The sequence below is a fragment of the Bos javanicus genome, chromosome 23 (genome assembly GCF_032452875.1).
Source record: "Bos javanicus breed banteng chromosome 23, ARS-OSU_banteng_1.0, whole genome shotgun sequence".
Taxonomy (NCBI): domain Eukaryota; kingdom Metazoa; phylum Chordata; class Mammalia; order Artiodactyla; family Bovidae; genus Bos; species Bos javanicus.
The window spans coordinates 7,295,850-7,317,981 of record NC_083890.1 but is presented as its reverse complement, the minus strand read 5'-3'; the positions used below and the strand labels follow the sequence as shown (position 1 = coordinate 7,317,981).

The 22,132-nt window shown below is 45.7% G+C and overlaps 1 protein-coding gene and 1 long non-coding RNA gene across 2 annotated transcripts; both read left to right on the top strand.

Annotated features, from left to right (window-relative positions):
- The first annotated feature begins 1,296 nt into the window (after positions 1–1,296).
- On the top strand, positions 1,297–8,176 carry LOC133236077 (HLA class II histocompatibility antigen, DM beta chain). Its single transcript, XM_061397859.1, has 6 exons — positions 1,297–1,604; positions 3,011–3,292; positions 5,125–5,409; positions 6,682–6,798; positions 7,197–7,232; positions 7,581–8,176. The coding sequence occupies exons 1-6, from the start codon at positions 1,550–1,552 to the stop codon at positions 7,592–7,594; spliced, it is 789 nt and encodes a 262-aa protein (XP_061253843.1). The 5' UTR covers positions 1,297–1,549; the 3' UTR covers positions 7,595–8,176.
- Positions 8,177–10,564: 2,388 nt separating this feature from the next.
- Positions 10,565–21,672, top strand: LOC133236076 (uncharacterized). The gene is made up of 3 exons (XR_009732722.1): positions 10,565–15,422; positions 20,709–20,801; positions 21,405–21,672. It is a non-coding gene; the product is annotated as an uncharacterized LOC133236076 (long non-coding RNA).
- Positions 21,673–22,132: the final 460 nt, after the last annotated feature.

Here is a 22,132-nt window from a genome sequence, read left to right as displayed (position 1 = left end):
TCTACCAGTTGTATAGGTCACAGGTGAGAATGAATTGCTATGTGAAGCTTGTCTTTTCCTGGGTTAGAAGAACAGGGAACGTTTATCTCATTTTTCTAGTGGCTTCACAATGCGAGGAGGGCCTGCCCCAAGACAGATGGCACCTGTCAGGGAAACACATAGGGGAGTTTTGAGTTTGGGGGAGACAAGTGAGCTATGGGCACTGGCTCATGACCAGCTATTTATCAAGCAGATTAGTGGGGTTGCCCAGCGGTCTGCCCTGAGATGGTTCAAAGGCTAGGAGGACAGGGTGTCCTGGCTCCAGAAAGCAGAAAGGGGAAAATGAAGCTCGTCTGGCTAGAATGGAAGAAGCAATGGGAGCCCAGGGAGGGACTGTTCAGGGCTGTGGCCCTGAGCTCTTACCAGCAGCGCCTCTTATTCTGCCATCTTGCTTTGAGGCCAGACAACTGCACTCTTAGCAGCCCTGACTCTACTGCATTCCCCACAAGTGCCTCTTGTCCACCTGTTTCCTGGGCGACAGGACAGACCACGGGTTATGTAATCAAGGGTTAAGTTCCCCAGTGACTTCCCTTAAAGGAGCAAGAGAGGTTACCTTGTCTCAGTATCTGGGGAGACCTTGAGAGAAAACAGTTAGACCAATGGGCAGTCTAGGCTGCATACATCCTGGGGATACAGGGTTTATTCTCTCCATCAGTCTAGGGAAATCCACCTGTGTGTGTGTGTGTGTGTGTGTGTGTGAGAGAGAGAGAGAGTCGCTCAGTCGTGTCTGACTCTGCAACTCCATGGACTGTAGCCCACCAGTCTCCTCTGTCCAAGGGATTCTCCAGGCAAGAGTACTGCAGTGGGTTGCCATTTCCTTCTTTAAGGGAAATCCACCTGCAGAATGGTTGTTCTGTGGAACAGTAAGAGCTGCTGCTGCTGCTGCTGCTAAGTCGCTTCAGTCATGTCCGACTCTGTGCGACCCCATAGATGGCAGCCCACGAGGCTCCGCCATCTCTGGGATTCTCCAGGCAAGAACACTGGAGTGGGTTGCCAGTTCCTTCTCCAATGCATGAAAGTGAAAAGTGAAAGTGAAGTCGCTCAGTTGTGTCAGACTGGTAGCGACCCCATGGACTGCAGCCCACCAGGCTCCTCCATCCATGGGATTTTCCAGGCAAGAGTACTGGAGTGGGGTGCCATTGCCTTCTCCACAGTAAGAGACTAGTTGCTAAAAGCCCAGGGCAGGATGAGATCTACCTGGTAACTGATGATGCTGGGCTGAGATGCTCAATGATTTGTCTCTATACTTGTCCCCGCCTACCTAGGCAATCTGACAATTTTCAGTTTGGAACGCTCAGATGATTTGGCAAGGAACAGGTTTATCTCAGGCCTTAGTAGCCCCAAATTGCTCATTTAGAGAGCATCAAGGGGCCCCGGGCAATACCACATTCCCACTTAGTGTGTGGAGATCCTCTACCCAGGCTGGGACTTCTGGGGTAGACGAAGACCCAGGGCCCCTGGAGGAGCTGGTCCAGGGGACCGAACTCCCCGTGTCTCCCCAGAGCAGAGCATGACTGTCCTCCTGTCGCTGCTGCTGGGCTTCAGCCTGGGCTGCACCGCAGCAGGTAAGGACTCTCCCTTCCTCTGTTCCCTTTGTATTGGGGGGTTCTGTTTTGCTATTGGATTCGGATACCCCAAAGCAGTCTGCTGCTGCTGCTAAGTCACTTTAGTCATGTCCGACTCTCTGTGACTCCATAGACAGCAGCCCACCAGGCTCCCCCGTCCCTGGGATTCTCCAGGCAAGAACACTGGAGTGGGTTGCCGTTTCCTTCTCCAATGCATGAAACTGAAAAGTGAAAGTGAAACCGCTGTCGTGTCCGACCCTCAGCGACCCCATGGACTGCAGCCTGCCAGTTTCCTCCATCCATGGGATTTTCCAGGCAAGAGTACTGGAGTGGGGTGCCATTGCCTTCTCTGCCAAAGCAGTCTATCTCCCTATTATATACTCTCACAGCACTTTGTACTGTAGCTTTGCAGCAATTTTTTGAATTTATATTTTTAAATTGGAGTATTGTTGATTTACAATATTGTGTTAATTTCTGCTGAGCAAAGAGACTCAGTTACGCACATGTATAGTTCTTTTTATATCCTTTTCCATTATGGTTTATCCCAGGTATTACTCTAGCTGCCAGAGCTACACAGTAGAAACTTGTTCATCCGTGTAGAAAATTTAATGTAATTAAGTTGTGTAATTATTTGTGTAACAGATATCTCTTGCTGGAATGTAGGCAAAGGTGATGACGGCCCTGTTGATAACTGCTGTGTCCCCAGTTCCTTGCACGGTGTCTGGCACACTGCGAGTACTCCAGATATACATGTGGCATGGATATTTAATAATGTATCCAGCACAGAACAAGCCTGACTCTTTGACCCCTTTTCTCACTCAGTCATTGGCCTTACTGAAAGTCTTAATCCTGGGTAAATCGTTGGGTTTAAACATGCAAATAATTTTGGGTCACTTGTGTCTCCATGCTGAGTCTTATGTAAAGAGGAAATGGGATCTAGGAACTTCTCTGTTAGGATCACCTAGTCCCTGAATCCGGAGAAGGCAATGGCACCCCACTCCAGTACTCTTGCCTGGAAAATCCCGTGGATGGAGGAGCCTGGTGGGCTGCAGTCCATGGGGTCGCTAAGAGTCGGACACGACTGAGCGACTTCACTTTCACTTTTCAGTTTCATGCATTGGAGAAGGAACTGGCAACCCACTCCAGTGTTCTTGCCTGGAGAACCCCAGGGACAGGGGAGCCTGGTGGGCTGCCGTCAATGGGGTCACACAGAGTTGGACATGACTGAAGCGACTTAGCAGCAGCAGCAGCAGTCCCTGAATCAGGACTTGCAGAGACTCCTGTTCGTGAGCTTGGTGAGCAGATGATGCCTCAGGCAGGAAGCCTGCACCCTCCTTACTGGATGTAACTGAGCCTTGGGCTCTGGCAGAGGACCCTGAGCCGCCCCCTTTCTCTGGCTCCTACAGGTGGTTTTGTGGCACACGTGGAAAGCACCTGTGTGTTGGACGATGATGGGGATCCGAAAGACTTCTCGTATTGCATCTCCTTCAACAAGGATTTGCTGACCTGCTGGGATCCCCTGCAGGCCAGTATGGTTCCTCGTGAATTTGGGGTGCTGAACGGCTTGGCCCGGTACCTCTCACAGTTCCTCAACAATAATAGTTACCTGACCCAGCGCTTGTCCAATGGTCTGCACAACTGTGCTGCGCACACCCAGCCCTTCTGGAGCTCTCTGACCCACAGGACACGTAAGGAGAGAGGGGTGCAGAGGGGCGGTGAGGAGAGGGGAGGCCGCGAAGGCTCCCTCTGTTGATAGGGGGTTTGAGATGTGGGCAGAAAAGAAGCAGAAAAATGGGAGCACCTGTGATGTAGAAAGAGAGGGAAACAAGGGGGTTGACAGGGGTGGGGCTGGAATGCAAACCAGGTGGTGATATTTGAGCAGGCAAGGAGCTTCTGCAGGGAGAGTAAAAATGTTTTCCTTCGATTCAGGGCATCTCAGGAGACAGATCCAAGTTCAGCCAGGGGTTGAACTGTCAGAAGAACCAGAATGGCTTTCCCCAAAGTGCTTGTGCCTCTGTATCCCAGGTCCTGGTGTCCCGGGTCTAAGATGGGCCCAGGCATGCGACAATTTGGAAAGCCTCCCAGGGAATTCTGAAGCAAAGTGAAAGTGAAAGTCGCTCAGTCATGTCCGACTCTTCGCGACCCCGTGGACTATACAGTCCGTGGAATTCTCCAAGCCAGAATACTGGAGTGGGTAGCCTTTCCCTTCTCCAGGGGATCTTCCCAATCCCGGGATCAAACCCAGGTCTCCCACGTTGCAGGCAGATTCTTTACCAGCTGAGCCACAAGGGAAGCAAACTCTCTCCCTAATCACTTGCATAGAGAATGACTTGAGATTGGCAAAAAAAAAAAAAAAAAACACCCAAACTTGAAGTTCTCTATCTTAAAAAGTATTGTGTCTCAAGATATCATTTCTCAGAATTGCCTGGGAAGGTGCTTGTTAAAAACGCAAGTCCTGGGACTTCCCTGGTGGTCCAGTGGTTAAGAATCAGTGTTTCCAGTGCAGGGGGCACAGGTTCAATCCCTGGTCAGGGAACTAGGATCCTGAAAGCGGTGTGGCACAGTCAAAAACAAAAACAGAAATAAATTTAAAATAAAAACATAAAAATAAAAATGCAAGTCCTTGAGAGCTACTGTAGATCTGTTGAATAAAAATATCCAGGGATACAGGCTAGGGAATCTGCGTTTTAACACAGTATCTTGGATTTTTATTGAGGATTTTATTTGAAAGACACCCAAGCAAGCTGAAGGGTCACCTAGAAAAATAAATTACTAACAGACGGCAATATGAATGATCTGATGAATTAGGGTCCACCCTCATCCAAATTTAAGAGTTGGTCCTGAATTAGTCTTGCTTCCTTAAACTATTCAGGCTTGCCAGATGGCACAGTGGTAAAGAATCTGCCTGCCAATGCAGGAGACTCTTGAGATAGGGGTTCAATCCCTGGATCAGGAAGATCCCCTGGCGTAGGAAATGGCAATCCATTCCAGTCTTCTTGCCTGGGAAATCCCATGGACAGAGGAGACTGGCAGGCTACGGTCCACGAGCTCGCAAAGAGTCAGACACGACTGAGCACGCACACATGCCTTAAACTCTTCAAGGAAAAAATACTTTTTTTACTGAGTTAATCTGTTCAATGAGATTTGAGGACAAGGGTGTTTTCCTACTTTTGCTCACCCCCACCTCTAAGTCTGGATGACAATTTGCTTTTTTGTACTTGCAATGAATACAATGCCTTCTGAAACAGCTTGCAGTTCAGCCCCAGCTTTTACTTACGGTGACCAAACAGGATTTTGGAGGAACAAGAAAGGAAGGAGCAGGGATGGAGTGGGAGACAGGAAAGAGTACAGAGGAATATATTCCAGCTTCTCATTTTCAGAGGGATGTGTGCAGGCCTGGGGTAAGGGCCGGCAGGGTAGGTGGGCAAAATCCAAGAAGCATTGAAGTAGGAGAGAAACCAGGTTGGAGGAAAAGCCAGGGTGGTGCCCTCCTTCGTGACTGTTTTTTCCTCCTGTGCAGGCCCACCGACCGTGCAGGTAGCCAAAACCACTCCTTTTAACACGAGGGAGTCTGTGATGCTGGCCTGCTATGTGTGGGGCTTCTATCCAGCGGACGTGGCCATCACGTGGAGGAGGAACGGGCAGGAGGTCCTCCCACACGGCAGGGCCTGGAGGATCGTCCAGCCCAACGGAGACTGGACATACCAGACCGTCTCCCATCTGGCCACAACCCCCTCTTTTGGGGATACCTACACCTGTGTGGTCGAGCACATTGGGGCTCCTGAACTCATCCTTCAGGACTGGAGTAAGTGTGTAGCAGGCGGGAGGAATTAGCATTAAAGCAGAGAGCTACTGGAATTCCCTGGCAGTCCAGTGGCTAAGATTCTTCGCTTCCACTTGCAGGGGGGCCAGGTTTGATCCCTGGTCGGGGAATTGAGACCCCCACATGTTGCTCTAGCGTGGCTGACAACAACAACAACAACAAAGCAGAGAGCTACTGCAAGTGGGTGGTTGTAAAAAGAACACCAATACTTTGGCAGAGGGAATAAGCTGTAGAGAGGTCCACGGGACAGGGAAGAGAGGGAGATGCTGAAAATGAGTGAGTCTGGAGGAACTCGTGGAGAGTTCTCGACCAGAGATGGGGCCAGGGGATACTGGGACAGAAAGCGTTAATCATCCTTGCTGTTGCTATGGTGCTGTGGTTGGTGTTCTGTGCTTGTTGGAAGGTGGGAGGGGAGCCTGATTGTCCTGAAAAGAGGAAGTCGATTTGGTAACCATATTTTCAGAACCCCAAATTGTGATGCAATATTCTAGGATCTTCAGATTTCCACTGTTGTCAAGTCAGGGATGGGAACTGGAGAAATAAAGATCTCAGGAGAGCGAGGACCCTCTTGGTGTCAGAGAGGGGAAGCCAAGGCTGACAGAGGCTTTGATGTGCATGCTTGGGGGCTACCGCGTCAAGCCAATCATCGCTGTTTGAACCCCAGGACTGGAGATAGTTAAAGGAAAGGAATTTGGGAGGGGGACAGGATTCAGACTAGGACCAGCCCCAGGATGTAGGGGCTGTGGAGGTGGGGCAGAGACAGATTCTGGAAGGACCCATGGCCAATCTGAAAGTGGACAGGTAGAGACACCTAAGCCCTCGGATAGCAAGGAACTGCAGAAAGGAAAGGTGGAAAGACAATTTAATGGGAAAATGCTCGAATAAAGCAGTCAAGGGAGCAAGTATTGTCACCACAGGCAAATGAAGAGAGGAGTGGGGGGGCCCTCCATTCTTTGGTCAGGGTGCCTTTGGGGTGAAGAAAGAAAACGGGAAGCCTGGAGGGCCCCCACGGTCTCAGAGAGCATCTGGAAGCCGGGGTACAAACCTGGGGAGAGGGGTTCCTCAGGGACCTGCAGGAACAGAGACCCACGGGACAGGGGTTTTGAGGAAAGGCTGCTTGCTCGGGCCTGGATTGGTGTGAGCCCTGGGCCGCGGATGAGCACCTCTGAAGCTCTGGGCGGAGGTCGCAGGCAGCGAAGGCACTCTGGGGACCAGCTCTGGGAACCGGTTGCAGTTCAGTTCCTGTTTCCGCAGCTCCTGGGCTGTTGCCTGCGCAGACGGTGAAGGTTTCTGTGGCTCTGGTAACGCTGGTCCTGGGTCTCATCATCTTCGTTTTCGGTCTGCACAGTTGGCGGAGAGCCACCTCCTCCGGTGAGTGAGCCTCCCGAAACGTCAGTCCCAACCTCTGCTCTCTTTGGGTTTGTGATTGGTTCTCCCGTGGCGTCCCCCATTGCTGTGGAGGAGACTTTCATCCACCAGGCCCATCCTGGGCGGGAGGGATCAACTGAGAGATGGGGATCGACATCTACACACTACTGTGGATAAAATAGATCACTAATAGGAACCTGCTGAATAGCACAGAAAACTCCTCGGTACTCTGCAGTGGCCTAGATGGGAAGAGAATTGAAGACGAGAGTGGGTACAGGTGTATGTGTAACCGATGCACTTTGCTGTACACTTGGAACTGAACAGCGTAAATCAACTATAGTCTAATAAAAATTAAAAAAAAAGAAAAGACTGTCCTCAACTCAAATATTTTCTTCTCCTAGGCTACATTTTCCTCCCGGGGTCCACTTATCCAGAAGGTAATGTCTCTGTTGGTCTGTGTGCCTCCTGGTCCCTTGGAGGGGATGACAGAGGGCGTTATCTCCCGTGCTGATGGCGGGGGCGGTGCGCGTCCACTGGGATCAGGCTGAGTGTGATTGAAGCTGCTGCTGTTGGGCTCAGGAGCAGAAAGCAGGAGCACCGACCCCTTCCGCTTCTGCCCAACAGTATGTCTGAATGTGGCTCCTCAGTGCTTGGTGATCTGAAATTTTCCACATCACTGTGTTAAGGGCTCTGGCATGGATGGTTACAGGGACAAACGATGGGGTCAAGTTGGCTCGAAGCATTGAAGGGTTATTCATTTTCATTCCTTTTCATTTCTTCTGCAGGTCAGCACAATTGATAGAGGCAGAACCCTACAGCTTTCCCTCCACGTGAGAAGGAGGTCTGAACTCTTGGGGATGCTGCTGGGGCCCTCCAGCTCCTCCAGCCCTCCACATCTTCTTGGACCCTATGGTTTCTCTATTTAATTCTTTGAATTTCCCAGTCTTCCCTATGTGAGGGCTTTCCTGGTGGCTCAGCTGGTAAAGAATCCGCCTGCAATACGGGAGACCTGGGTGTGATCCCTGGGTTGGGAAGATCCCCAGGAGAAGGGAACAGCTACCCACTTCAGTATTCTGGCCTGGAGAATTCCATGGACTGTAAAGTCCATGGGGTCACGAAGAGTTGGACATGACTGAGCGACTTTCACTTCACTTCACTTCGCTTCACTTCCCTATGTGAACCTTAGTAACTTGGGGAAACTCATTCCTGGTAAAAATATTCTGTAACCAAGGTGCTGTCCATATGCAGAGCCCAGGGCTAAATATCTGGGGTGAATATCATCTGGGGAGGAAGGTCAAAGACCCTCTTGGGGGCCCCCCTGTGTCACAGAGGGCGTGAGTCACTGTTGATTGTCTCTGAGGAATAAACTGGTAGAATCCTGTTTTTTTCCATGTTTTTTCCTGTGGTCCTGGGGAGGGACAGTGGGCAGTCGGGGGCTGGGCTTGATTCGCTCTTCCTGGAGCAGATGAGTTGGTGTTTCCTCCCATTTTCCCATCTGGACACGACGGAACTGGGGGCTTTCTGCTGGATAATTCATAAGAAGACTTTAAACTTTGGTGGGAGGGAGTCACAGAGTCAGAGATAGTAGGAAGTTAACAGTTTTCTGAACTCATAAGAGATCTTAATGAAGCTTAAATGAGTTCATACTTGTAATTGGCCAAGAACATTACCCGGTACCCAGCCAGCCCACCGCGGCGAAGTTAGCTGTTAGCAGTCACTCTACTTTCCGGGCCAGGCTTCCTACCAGCTTGCTTGCTCTGTTTCATTTGATCTTCATCACAACTCAGGTAGTCAGGGTTCAAGGGGCAGAGCTCAACTTCAGATCTGAATTCTGGGCTGTTATTCCTTCCACAACCAGCATAGGAAAGGGACCACAGCTCGAGTGCTTGTAGGCACTGGGTAGGTGCTTTATGCTGTATCTCATTCATGCTCCACAATCACCCAGTAAGGGGGAAGTGGTCTCCTCCAAGTCCCGAGATGAAAGTGAGGTTCAGAGAGGTTAAATAGCTTGCCCAAGATTGAACAGCAAATTCTCTACAGGATGTCGGTCTGCCTGAGCTGGAAGTAACTAGGCTGCTGTATTCTGAGGACTTTCCTGCTGGCGAACATACCATTCTTCAGAGCCCCCCTTCCATTCCCTCCACCTGGAGCTCACGGGGCATCCACCGTTTGGGACTGGATTTCACACAGGGCAAGAGAGGTGCTTTAAAGAAAGCTGAGCACGGAAGAATTGATGCTTTTGAACTGTGGTGTTGGAGAACACTCTTGAGAGTCCAAACTGCAAGGAGATCCAACCAGTCCATCCTAAAGCAGATCAGTCCTGAATATTCATTGGAAGGACTGATGTTGAAGCTGAAACTCCAATACTTTGGTCACCTGATGGGAAGAGCTGACTCATTTGAAAAGACCCTGGTGCTGGGAAAGATTGAAGGCAGGAGGAGAAGGGGACGACAGAGGACGAGATGGTTGGATGGCATCACCAACTCAATGGACATGGGTATGGTGGACTCCGGGAGTTGGTGATGGACAGGGAGGCCTGGCGTGCTGCAGTCCATGGGGTCGCAAAGACATGACTGCAACTGAACTGAACTGAACTGGAGAGGTGCTGATCATTCCCAGTGAAGGGCGACACCTGCTGGGCCCAGGTGGCATTGTCTTTGGAATGAGAGTTGGATTCTAGAAAGAAACCAGAAATGAAAACAGACACTGGAGGAGTTTAGCCTAACAGAAAGTTGTGGACAGAGAACAAGCGGTTAAGAATGCACGTCTGCCAAAAAAGAAAAAGAAGAATACATGTCTGTGTGTGCATGTCTATGTAGGAACATGGTAAGCAGAATCTGATGAGCTGGGAGAAGGGGTCAGAAAGACAGACAGTGTGTGGAATCTTCCTGCCTTGTCTTCATGGTGGTCTGTGTGGGTTCCTGGTGGGTGGGATTGGGTCCCTTCCTCCCTGCATGGTCTCTGTCTGATGCGGGCCTGGAGAACAGTGCGGGTAGCACTGATTGTACAGACTTCATATCCAAGGCAGGTGCTCAGGTATAAAAAAAGAAGAAAACAATTCCATTTGCAGCAACATGGATGGGCCTAGAGATTATTTTACTAAGTGAAGTCAGAAAGAGGAAGACAAATACCATGTGATATCACTTACATGTGGAATCTAAAATAAGATACAAATGAACTTATCAATGAAACAGACTCACAGAACCAGAGAATGGATGGAGGGTTGCCAAGAGGTGGGCTTGGGAGAGGGACAGATTGGGAGTTTGGGGTTGGCAGATGCAAATTATTGTATATAGAATGGATAAACAACAAGGTCCTACTGTAGAGCCCAGGGAGCTATAGTCAGTATCCTGTGATAAATCATAACGGAAAAGAATATAAAAAAGGATGCGTATATATAAACTCCGGGAGTTGGTGATGGACAGGGAGACTGGGGTGCTGCAGTCCATGGGGCTGCAAAGAGTCGGACACGACTGAACAACTGAACTGAACTGATATGTGTGTGTGTGTGTGTGTGTATAACTGAATCACTTTGCTGTACAGCAGAAATTAACACAACATTGTAAATCAACTATGCTTCAATTGAAAAAAAAAGTAGGTGCTCAGGGTTTGTCTGTCAGTGAGTTGATTTCCACTACGTCCATGCTTTCCCCAGAAAGGTCCTTGTGATCAAGGCACCTCTTCTGGAAGGAGTTTCACCAGAAAGTCAATGGAACGGGAAAATGCTCCTGAGTTCAAAATGGCTCTTCTCTGAGCTGGGCCATGTAAGGTAGGAAGCAGTAGGGTGCTCTGTGCTGTGATTGGTGAGTGTAGGCTCAGAAACAAATCCCTACAAATTTTATCAATTTTATGTTTTATTGAAAAAAGGTTTTTATAGGGATTTCCCTGGCAGTGCAGTGGTTAAGACCCCAGGCTTCCACTTCAGGGGGCTTGGGTTCGATCCCTGGTCAGGGAACTAAGATCCCAAATGCTGTGCAGTGCAGCAAAAAAAAAAAAAAAAACAAAAACAAAGGGAAAAGGTTTTTATGTAACATTTAGTTAATTAGCTTGTGTATCATGTAAACAATCTATGTCTCTCCGCAACTCTGAGCTTTAAGATCTTGCCGTCTGAAGCCTTGCCATATCCTTTCATTTCCACTTTTCTGTTCACTGTTCTTTTGTTTGCTTGACAAAGTCAATTCCTTCTGAAATTCTAGTCTAGTCTGGGGCGGGGCTTTGGTCTATGCTTGGCCATTTGTGAAGGAGACGCTGTACATTTGGAGGGTGTGAGTGTGGCCTCAGCTGTGGAAATCAAAGGGGCAGGACCCCAGGGGAAGAGGGAGAGAGGCAGCTAATGAGTACGCCTCCAGTCCCCCTCTGGAGACCCCAGGCACGCTTGCTCTGCCCTAATCTTACTGGGTTTTGTTTTATAGGGAAGGCTGTCCTCTTTCAGATGGGGAGCTGGGAAAAAAAAAAAAAAAATACCACGTAGATCTCCTGGGATCCAGGAAACCAGATTACAAGGGGAGAGAAAGGAGGATGTGTGTGCTACCCAGGCAAGCGAGTGGAGCCTGGAAGGAAGGCAGAATGATGGGTCACCTCCAGGACTGTGTGAGGGGAGTAAAATGCTGCATACCGCAAAGTGCCAGAAAGGGGTGTGTGTGTGTGTGTGAGAGAGAGAAAGAGCTGGGCTTTTACATTATGTCTAATACAAGTGGCTCAACGATTGGTTCTCTCCCTTCAATGTCTTCTTTGTTTTAAAAACCGAACTGGGAGCAGGGAATTGACTTTGAAGGTCATCTAGTCCAACTCTCAGAGCATAGCGGACATGCGTCTGTGTCCATGAGGGCAGATACCAACGCTTTAGTCAAAGGTGTTGACCCCAAGTTTGAGGCTCTCTGGGCCCTTGAACACGATGGGAGTAAAACCAGATGCACCCCCACCTGAAAAGAACACAACATTGTAAGCCAACTATGCGCTAATAAAATTTTAAAATGTAAAAGGGAAAAACGAAGGGAACACCAAGGATTTCCAGCAACCCAGGAAGCCAGGAGAGAGGCAGGGAACAGATTTCCCCTGAGTCTCCAGGGAGGACCAGTCCTCTCAGCAGCTTGATTTTGGACTTCTGGGCTTCTTAGCCATGTGAGAATCAATTTCTGCTCCACCCCACTTTGTAAAGCATCAAATGCACCCCAGGAGGCTGCCTCCTCGGGGCCCCATGTTCCGGGTACTTGGCTTCCTTACTGCACGTTCATGGGAAAGGAGCAGATAGGCATTGGTAGCTAATCTCACTGTTCATTTAGGAAAAATAATTTAGGGAAATTATTTTTAGATCATCATCTCAAGTAATTCTGTTTCCCCAGTAAAATCAGATGGATCAGAGGACAAACGAGGGTGGAGTGGAACCTTGGTCGTGGTTGGAGTGCCTGCTATTCCCAAGAGTCCTCAAACTGCCCTGGAGCAGGGCCTGGGGGATTCCTTCTGGGTGTGGAAACCAAGCAGCTTGCCAGTGGGGCTTCCAGGCATGGAGGCCCTTGTCTCCTGTTTCTTATAGAGACTCCAGCTTCCACAACCTACCCTGAGTTCCACTTCTAACAGCTGCTCATCAAGGGAGGGGCAGCCAAGAAACCACCCAAGTCAAGATTAAAGGGACCTGAGACACAGAGGTATAGAACAGTCTTTTGGACTCTGTGGGAGAGGGAGAGGGTGGGATGATTTGGGAGAATGGCATTGAAACATGTATAATATCATATATGAAACGAATCGCTAGTCCAGGTTCGATGCATGATACTGGATGCTCGGGGCTGGTGCACTGGGATGACCCAGAGGGATGGTATGGGGAGAGAAGTGGGAGGGGGGTTCAGAATGGGGAACACGTCTACACCCATGGCAGATTCATGTTGATGTATGGCAAAACCAATACAATATTGTAATTAGCCTCCAATTAAAATAAATAAACTTATATTAGAAAAAAAGATTAAAGGGACCTGAGAAACTTAGGAGATTAGGAGACAGACTGCCTGAGAAGAGTTTAAGGAAGTGCTAGCCTTGTTCCCACAACTGAGGCTTCCCTGGTGGCTCAGAGGGTAAGGAGTCTTGCCTGTAATGTGGGAGACCTGGCCCTGGATTGGGAAGATCCCCTGGAGAAGGAAATGGCAACCCGCTCCAGCATTCTTGCCTGGAAAATCCCATGGATGGAGAAGCCTGGCGGGCTACACAGTCCAGGGCCGGGTCACAAAGAGTTGGACATGACTTCACTAGCCTTGTTACCACCCTAATCTTGTTAGACCTCACCTTTGACGCACCTTTATAAAAATCCTCATCAAATCCTCCCGGGTGGCAACAGTTTTTCAAGGCAGAAGCCTGGTGTGTCTCCCTTTGGCTGGCAAATAAAGTGATCCTTTTCTACCTCACCCAAAACTGTGTCTCCGGGATCTGATTTGGCACCAGCTACAGAGAGGCCGAAAAAGCTAGTGGAGGTGATGGAATTCCAGTTGAGCTATTTCAAATCCTGAAAGATGATGCTGTGAAAGTGCTGCACTCAATATGCCAGCAAATTTGGAAAACTCAGCAGTGGCCACAGGACTGGAGAAGGTCAGTTTTCATTCCAATCCCAAAGAAAGGCAACGCCAAAGAATGCTCAAACTACCGCACAATTGCACTCATCTCACACGCTAGTAAAGTAATGCTCAAAATTCTCCAAGCCAGGCTTCAGCAATACGTGAACCATGAACTTCCAGATGTTCAAGCTGGTTTTAGAAAAGGCAGAGGAACCAGAGATCAAATTGCCAACATCCGCTGGATCATGGCAAAAGCAAGAGAGTTCTGGAAAAACATGTATTTCTGCTTTATTGACTATGCCAAAGCCTTTGACTGTGTGGATCACAATAAACTGTGGAAAATTCTGAAAGAGATGGAAATACCAGACCATCTGACATGCCTCTTGAGAAACCTATATGCAGGTCAGGAAGCAACAGAACTGGACATGGAACAACAGACTGGTTCCAAATAGGAAAAGGAGTACGTCAAGGCTGTATATTGTCACCCTGCTTATTTAACTTATATGCAGAGTACATCATGAGAAACACTGGGCTGGAAGAAGCACAAGCTGGAATCAAGATTGCCAGGAGAAATATCAATAACCTCAGATATGCAGATGACACCACCCTTATGGCAGAAAGTGAAGAGGAACTAAAAAGCCTCTTGATGAAACTGAAAGAGGAGGGTGAAAAAGTTGGCTTAAAGCTCAACATTCAGAAAATGAAGATCATGGCATCTGGTCCCATCACTTCATAGGAAATAGATGTGGAAACAGTGGCAGACTTTATTTTTTTGGGCTCCAAAATCACTGCAGATGGTGATTGCAGCCATGAAATTAAAAGACGCTTGTTCCTTGGAAGGAAAGTTATGACCAACCTAGATAGCATATTGAAAAGCAGAGATATTACTTTGCCAACAAAGGTCCATCTAGTCAAGGCTATGGTTTTTCCAGTGTTCATGTATTGGATGTGAGAGTTGGACTGTGAAGAAAGCTGAGTGCTGAAGAATTGATGCTTTTGAACTGTGGTGTTGGAGAAGACTCTTGAGTCCCTTGGACTGCAAGGAGATCCAACCAGTCCATTCTAAAGGAGATCAGTCCTGGGTGTTCATTGGAAGGACTGATGCTGAAGCTGAAACTCCAGTACTTTGGCCACCTCATGCTAAGAGTTGACTCACTGGAAAAATCCCTGATGCTGGGAGGGATTGAGGGCAGGAGGAGAAGGGGACGCCAGAGGATGAGATGGCTGGATGGCATCACTGACTCGATGGACATGAGTTTGAGTGAACTCCGGGAGTTGGTGATGGACAGGGAGGCCTGGCGTGCTGTGATTTATGAGGTCACAAAGAATCGGACACGACTGAGCGACTGAACTGACTGACTGACAGAGAGGCCGAGCTTTCGGCCACAGAGCTTCTGGCCACCTCTTGGCCAGACTGGCCCCTGGGGGCTGCAGCAAGAGGCCCCGAGTTCAGAGTGTACTCCTAGAGCGGGACTCACTGACTCTCCTGACCCTGTCTCTCCCTCTTTTCTGTTGCACATGAGGCTTCTAAAGAGGGAGGCTTCTAAGCAGGGCAGGGAATGAAGACATAAGTGACTTTCATTGTCACTTTCAAATGTCTCTTATTTCAGGGCCCTCAACCAGGATAGTTCAAGGAGAGTCTGTTTACAAGGAAGCGGCTGGAGGACAGGACAGTAGCACCAGCCCACCCCCGCCCGCAATGGGAGGGGCTGTCAGGACCCAGAGGAGGACGAATCCCGTAGCGTCCCCGCCTTGCCAGCAGATGCCCTTCAGCCCAGAGACACAGCTGGCCTAAGGTGACCTTGGAGGGTGAGAGCCAAGGGAATAAAAACCCTGACCTCCCTCTCTTCCCTTCCTCTCTGGGTGAGGCTGAAAGCAGGAGAGGCCAGGGAGCAGGAATCCTGTGATGTCATACAGACCCGCAGGTGGAGCATACAGAGGGTGGGGCCAGAAGGCAGAGGGAGGAGGTCAGCACAGTTTACAATGTGAAGGAAAGAAGCCAAGGTCGGGGCGTGTGGGTGTGTGTGTGTGGGAGATGCAAAGCCTGGGTTTCTCTGGCCTTGGACAAGACCTCAGTAGCAAGACCAGGTTTGTACTTTCCTGCTGGGAGACTGGGTGGAACACTCCCTTCTCCACCCCTTCCCCCGCAAGGTTCTGTAACTCTTTCTGAATCTTCCTTTTTTCTCCTACTTAGTTCACAGTAAGTTTACTGAGTTCTCAGAATTAAAGTAGAATTTTGATTGAGGTTATACTGAATATATACAGCAACGTGGGGAGAATTGATTTCCTTTTCTTGTCAGGTCATCCCACGAAAAAGCAGAGGGTATGTCCTCATTCATTCAAATGACTTATTTGCTCTTAGATGCTTTTTCGCTGCACCATGGAGCTTGTAGGATCTTAGTTTCCCAACCAGGGACTGAACCTGGGCCTTGGCAGTAAAAGCAGATTCCTAACCACTAGGCCACGAGGGAACTTATTATGTTTTTAAAAATTCACTTTTTCATAGTGACCAGGGTATGGCTGGTTAACTCTTGGACATTTTAGAGATTTTGTTGTGATAGGGATTGGTGTCTTATTGTAATTTTACTTTCAAGTTAGTTATTTCTGGTACAGAGAAATATAGCCAATTTTTAAAAATTGTGGTAAACATTTAATGTAAAATCGACCATTTTAACCACTTTAAAGTATAAGTTTCAGTGTTAGGCATGTTCACTTGTTGCATATTTGTGTAACAAATTGCTCAAATGTCTTCATCTTGCACAACTGAGCTTCTGTACCCCTTAAACACCAATTCTCCGTGTCCCTCTCTCCCCAGCGCCTGCTGACCACTGTGCTTCTTTATGTTTTACTGAATTTGACTGCTTTAGACACCTAATGTCAACTTACAAAAATCCACAATGTGGAAGCTGCAAGTTGAGTTTTATTGGGGGCAAAATGAGGACTGTAGCCTGAGAGACAGCGCCTCAGATAGCTCTGAGAAACTGCTCCTAAGAGGCGGGGGTGGGGGGGAGGTGGCAGGGGGCGGGGGGGCGGCGAGGAGGACAGTACATATGTGTGATTTTTGATGAAAGGAGAGTGCTTGCAACCAAGCACATATTTTTGCAGAAGGTTTCTGCTAGTCACGGGGAACAGTCATCCCCATGAAGGATTTTAGTGCTTTTCTAGATATGAGGAGATACAAGAATTGGACTCATAAAACCAGCTCCTGAAAATATGTAACTGTCTGATCCCTGGTGGCTCAGACGGTAAAGCGTCTGCCTACAATGCGGGAGACCTGGGTTCGATCCCTGGGTTGGGAAGATCCCCTGGAGAAGGAAATGGCAACCCACTCCAGTACTCTTGCCTGGAAAATCCCATGGACGGAGGAGCCTGGTTGGCTACAGTCCATGGGGTCGCAAAGAGTCCGACACGACTGAGAGACTTCACTTTCACTATCACGATAACTGTCTGAAGACCTGTCCTGCCAGCTTTTCCCTAAGCACAGAGTGCCTCATTTCTATTCTCCACCCTGAACTCCTTTCAGGAGGTGTTGAAAATCAGCAGCTGCAACAGCAGATGATGTAATCCTTGTAGAGGTAGATGGCAAGTGCCAATTTGTGGTTGACACCCAAATAAGTCATACAGTATTTGTCTTTTTGTGGCTGACATTTTACTTAGCACAATGTTCTTAAAATTCACCCATGTTGTCACATATGATAAGATTTCTTTCCTTTGTGAAAGCTGGATAATATTCCATTGTATGTATTTACCACATACTACTGTTTATCCATTCATCCATTGATGGATGTTTGTGTTGCTTCCACCTCTTGACAACTGTATATAGTGCTGCTATGAACATGAGTGTGCAAATATCTGTTCTTTTCTTGTTTTTAATCATAGGTATCCTAATGGTTGGAGAAGGAAGTGGCAACCCACTCCAGTATTCTTGCCTGGAAAATTCCTTGGACAGAGGAACCTGGCGGGCTACAGTCCATGGGGTCGCAAAGAGTCAGCCATGACTGAGCACATCAACGCATCCCAGTGGTATTTCACTGCGGTTTTGATTTACACATTTCTGATGAGGAGTAATGTAGAACGTCTTTAGATAGGCTTGTCGGCCACATCTATAGAGATGTGTCTGTTGAAGTCTTTTGCCCATTTTTTTAGTTGTTTTTGTGCATGGTCTTGTTTGTTGTTGTTGAGTTATAGGAATTTTTTTTTTAATTTATTTATTTTATTTGGAGGCTAATTACTTTACAATATTGTAGTGGCTTTTAGATTCTGGATATTGCTGAAGCCATGAGTGGGGCTGAGCTCTATGAGGCTTGGCTTGGCCCCAACGCTTCCGTGGCTGCTGAGCTGAACTCCTTTGATTTTCTGATACTTGGACATTCCTGCCCTGTTCAGCTCCACAGCTCCCAGCTAGTAAGTTTCTGCTCCTTGGTGAGAATTCTGACTATTCGAATAAACCAGACACCCCACATGTATCATGTAAGTTAAAAAAAATAGATTCTAGATATTAATCCCTTAGCAGATATATGATTTGCAAATGTTACTTCTAGCCTACCAGTTTGGTTATACTGAAGCTTCCCAGGTGGCGCTAGTGGTAAAAAAAACCTGCCTGTCAATGCAGGAGATATAAGAGACTCGGGTTCTGTCCCTGGGTGGGAAAGATCCCCTGGAGAAGGGCATGGCAACCCACTCCAGTATTCTTGCCTGGAGAATCCCATGGACAGAGGAGCCTGGTGGGCTACAGTCCGTAGGGTCTCAAAGAGTCAGACACAACTGAATCAACTTAGCATGCATGCATATTGCTGTACTGGCATCAGTTCAGTTCAGTCACTCAGTTGTGTCCGACTCTTTGCGACCCCATGGACTGCAGCATGCCAGGCCTCCCTGTCCATCAACAACTCTCAGAGTTTACTCAAACTCATGTCCATTGAGTTGGTGATGCCATTCAACCATCCAACCTGTCGTCCCCTTCACCTCCTGCCTTCAATCTTTCCCAGCATCAGTGTCTTTTCTAGTGAGTCAGTTCTTCACATCAGGTGGCCAAAGTATTGGAGTTTCAGCTTTAGCATCAGTCCTTTCGGGACTCATTTCTTTTAGGACAGACTGGTTTGATCTCCTTGCAGTTCAAGGGACTCTCAAAAATCTTCTCCAATGCCCCAGTTCAAAAGCATCGATTCTTCGGCGCTCAGCTTTCTTTCTAGTCCAACTCTCACATCCATACATGACTACTGGAAAAACCATAGCTTTGTCCAGAGGGACCTTTGTTAACATACTGGCATACCTCAGGATATTGTACATTTGGTTCCAGAGCACTGCAATAAAACAATATCACCATGAAGCAAGTCACAATTTTTTTGTTTCTAGTGCATATAAATTCACATTTGCACTATACCATAGTCTATCACATGTGCAAAAACATTATGTCTAACAGAACAATGTATGTATCTTAATTTAAAAATAATGCTGCTGGAAAAATGGTGCTGATACATTTGCTTGACGCAGGGTTGTCACAAACCTTGAATCTGTTAAAAAAAAACACCCACAATATCTGCAAAATGCAATGCAGTGAAGTGCAACAAAATGAGGTATGACTGTATTTGAACTGAGTTTCTCGTAGTTAGCATATCTTTGGTACACCTTTTTAAAAGTCAACTCTTCCAATCTCTTTTAATTGATGTATTTAGACTGTTTACATTTAACGTAATTATTGATATGCACATTTACTTGAGCTGCCATAACAAAATACCACCGATTGGGTGGCTTAACCAACAGAAATTAAGTTTCTCAATTCTGATCTCAGACTGCCAGAATGACAGGCTTCTGGTAAGAACTCTCTCCCTGGCTTGCAGATGGTACCTTCTTGATGTATCGTCCCATGGATGGTGTGCCCAGTCCTCAGATCTTGGCCTTCTAGATGGCTTGCCTTCTTATCTCTACCTTTCTGAGTCTTATGTTTGTCTTATATATGATGCCTGGGGTTTTTGGCTGTACTTAGCAGGAGGAGTAGGAAATATACATCTATTTCTTCCTCCCAGAAACAGAACTCCTTTCTGTAGGTTTTTGAGTACAACCTTCACTAAATTAAGTAGGTTTTCTTTTATTCCTAGTTTTCTGAGTTTTTTAAAATAAAAAAAAATCATAAATAGATGTTGAAATTAAAAAAATAGTTTCCCAGCATTGATTTATTTCATTATATATATTTCCCCTCTTAATCTCCAAACATAGTGAATTATATTGAGAGATTTTTGATGTGAACCATTTTTGCCTTCTTGTGATAAACCCTGTTTGATCACCCTATAATTACATATTAATGTTGGTTTTTATTTAGATAATATTTTACTTAGGGTATATATTTACTTTTATAAAGCATGGACATAAAATTTGTTTTTCTTTTATTTCTTTACTTATTTTTGCAGTAAAAATTCCTTTATACAATGTGGTGAGCAGATTTTGTTCTTCTGTTTTCTGGAACAAGGTACATATGTATCTTTTCAAACACCCGGCTTTTGTTTTCATTAATAACTTTATTGCTTTCTGTTCTCTATTTCACTAATCTCTGTCCTTATCTCTATCATTTCTTTCCTTCTTTGGGTTTGTTCTAGTCATCTTAAAAAAACATGTATTTATTTTTGGCTGCACTGGGTCTTCACTGCTGCGTGCAGGCTTTCTCTAGTTGCGGCAAGCAGAGGCTTCTCTTTGCTGCAGTGCTGGGGCTTCTCTTGTCGCAGAGCATGTGCTCTAGGGCTCGAGGCCCGGTAGTCGGGGCTCACAGGCTTCATGTTTCTGCAGCATGTGGAATCTCCCCACACCAGGGATTGAACCCATGTCCCCTCCATTCTCAGGTCTAATTCCTAACCACTGGACCACCAGGGAAGCTCCATCTTAAGTTTTGAGTTGAATGGTTAGCTCATTTTATTCACATCTTTTTATTCCTGATAAGTATAGTTAAAGGTAAAAAATATCTTTAAGTTCTGCTTTAGTTTATCTAACATATTTTGACATGTACTGATTTAATTTCTATTCAGCTTGAATTATTCTTAATTTTAACTTGAAAGTTGTTTATGAAAAGTGTAAACTTTTTATTTTGAAGTAATTTCAAACTTACAGAAAAGTTATAAGAATAGTACAAAGATTCCTATGTACACTTCCTCCCGATTCAAGTTTTTTAACATTTTTTCATATTTGCTTTTTTTTTTCCTGTTTCTGCCCCTTTCTCTAAGATTTTTTCCTAATATTTTAGATTAAGTTGAAACAGATGTTTCTTTACTACTAAATATTTCAGTGTATTTCCTAACAGCAAGGATATTCTTTTATATAAATACATAATAATAATAATATCCAAGATATTTTAATTTTGTTGTAATACTATTATTTAATCCACAGTGCATATTTAAGTTTCACTAATTTTCCCAATAAAGATCCTCAAAGTCTCCCATCCCCAACCTTCTGCCCTGCAATCCAGAATCATGCATTTCAGTAAGTTGTCTTACCTCTTTTTTATTTTTAATGAATTAATTAATTTGGCTACACAGCTTTGGGGGATGTTAGGTCCCCAACCAGAGATTGAACCTACACCTCCCCACCCCCCACATTGAAAGCATGGAGTCCTCACCTCTGCACTGCCAGGGACTTCTCAAGTTGTCTTATCTCTTTAGTCATTTATAATCTGGAAGAGCTCTTCAGTTTCTTATTTATTGAGATCTGAATAATTTGATATTCTGCTATTTAAGATCTGTTTATTTTCTAACTTCCATATTTTGACAGGGATTTGTTAAAATCTCCAACTGCAATTTAAAAAGACCCACAGCTTCTAATTGTAGTTTTTTTAGTGCTTGCTTTATAAATTGTGAGGCTGAATTTTAAATTTTATATATATATTTATGATACTCTTCTGGGTCTATTGTTTCTTTTTAATTATATAAACACATTTTGTTTTTTCCTTTATGCAGTTTTATTAAAACTTGAATTCTATTTTGTTGTGTAATTATTGCCCAGTTTTTTTGGGGGGGCTCATATTTGCCACCTGGTTAATCTTTTTCCTACTTTTAATTTCAATCTTTATGTGTCTTCTTGCTCTAGGAGTATTTGTATGTGAATAACCCATATTTTGGTCTTTTTACTTCCTCCGTTATGAGAAGATCTGTCTTTTTGATTGGTGACTGCTGACATAGTAAGGCTTATTTTGCAATTCATCTCATGCTTTATATTTATTCTACATTGTTTCTTCCCCCCCTTTTTTTTTTTTGCTTTCAGTTTGATAGACTGATTTTTTTTCCTGCTGGATTAAAAAATATACATACTGATTCTGTTCTTCTGTAGTTGCCTTTAAGACAGACACTTGTGTTTACTTACCTTTATTCTTTCCTTTTTTTATTCTTAAGGTATTTATTACTATATTGGATATACTTCCTCTAAGTTATTTTTAATCTTGAAAATTTTATGAAATGCAGCATATATGCATGCATGCATATATTTCTTGTTCCTTAAGTTAAATGACTATCATTTTCACAAAATGCATTCCAGATCTGTTTGTAAGGTTTTCTTTTTCTTTTCTTTTTTAAAAAATAATATGAATTATATTTAGTCTTTATGAAAATTAATTTCTTGATGCAAAGATAACACATTGGAATTTTGTATATATATAATATATATATAAATAAAATATAACAATAAATATTTTATATATTTTTATTTTTACCATTTTAACCAGTTTTAAGTGTTTAGTAGCGTTTAGTGTTTAAGTATCTTCATGTTGTTGTGCAACCATAGTTTTTCTTAAATGGAACTTAATTTAGTGATGAATGTGG

Excerpts from the sequence above, each read along its gene's own strand:
- LOC133236077 (XM_061397859.1), top strand. The coding sequence starts at position 1,550 with ATGACTGTCCTCCTGTCGCTGCTGCTGGGCTTCAGCCTGGGCTGCACC. Across the intron at positions 1,605-3,010 it reads CCTGGGCTGCACCGCAGCAG|GTGGTTTTGTGGCACACGTG; the intron begins GTAAGGACTCTC and ends TGGCTCCTACAG. Across the intron at positions 6,799-7,196 it reads GCGGAGAGCCACCTCCTCCG|GCTACATTTTCCTCCCGGGG; the intron begins GTGAGTGAGCCT and ends TTCTTCTCCTAG.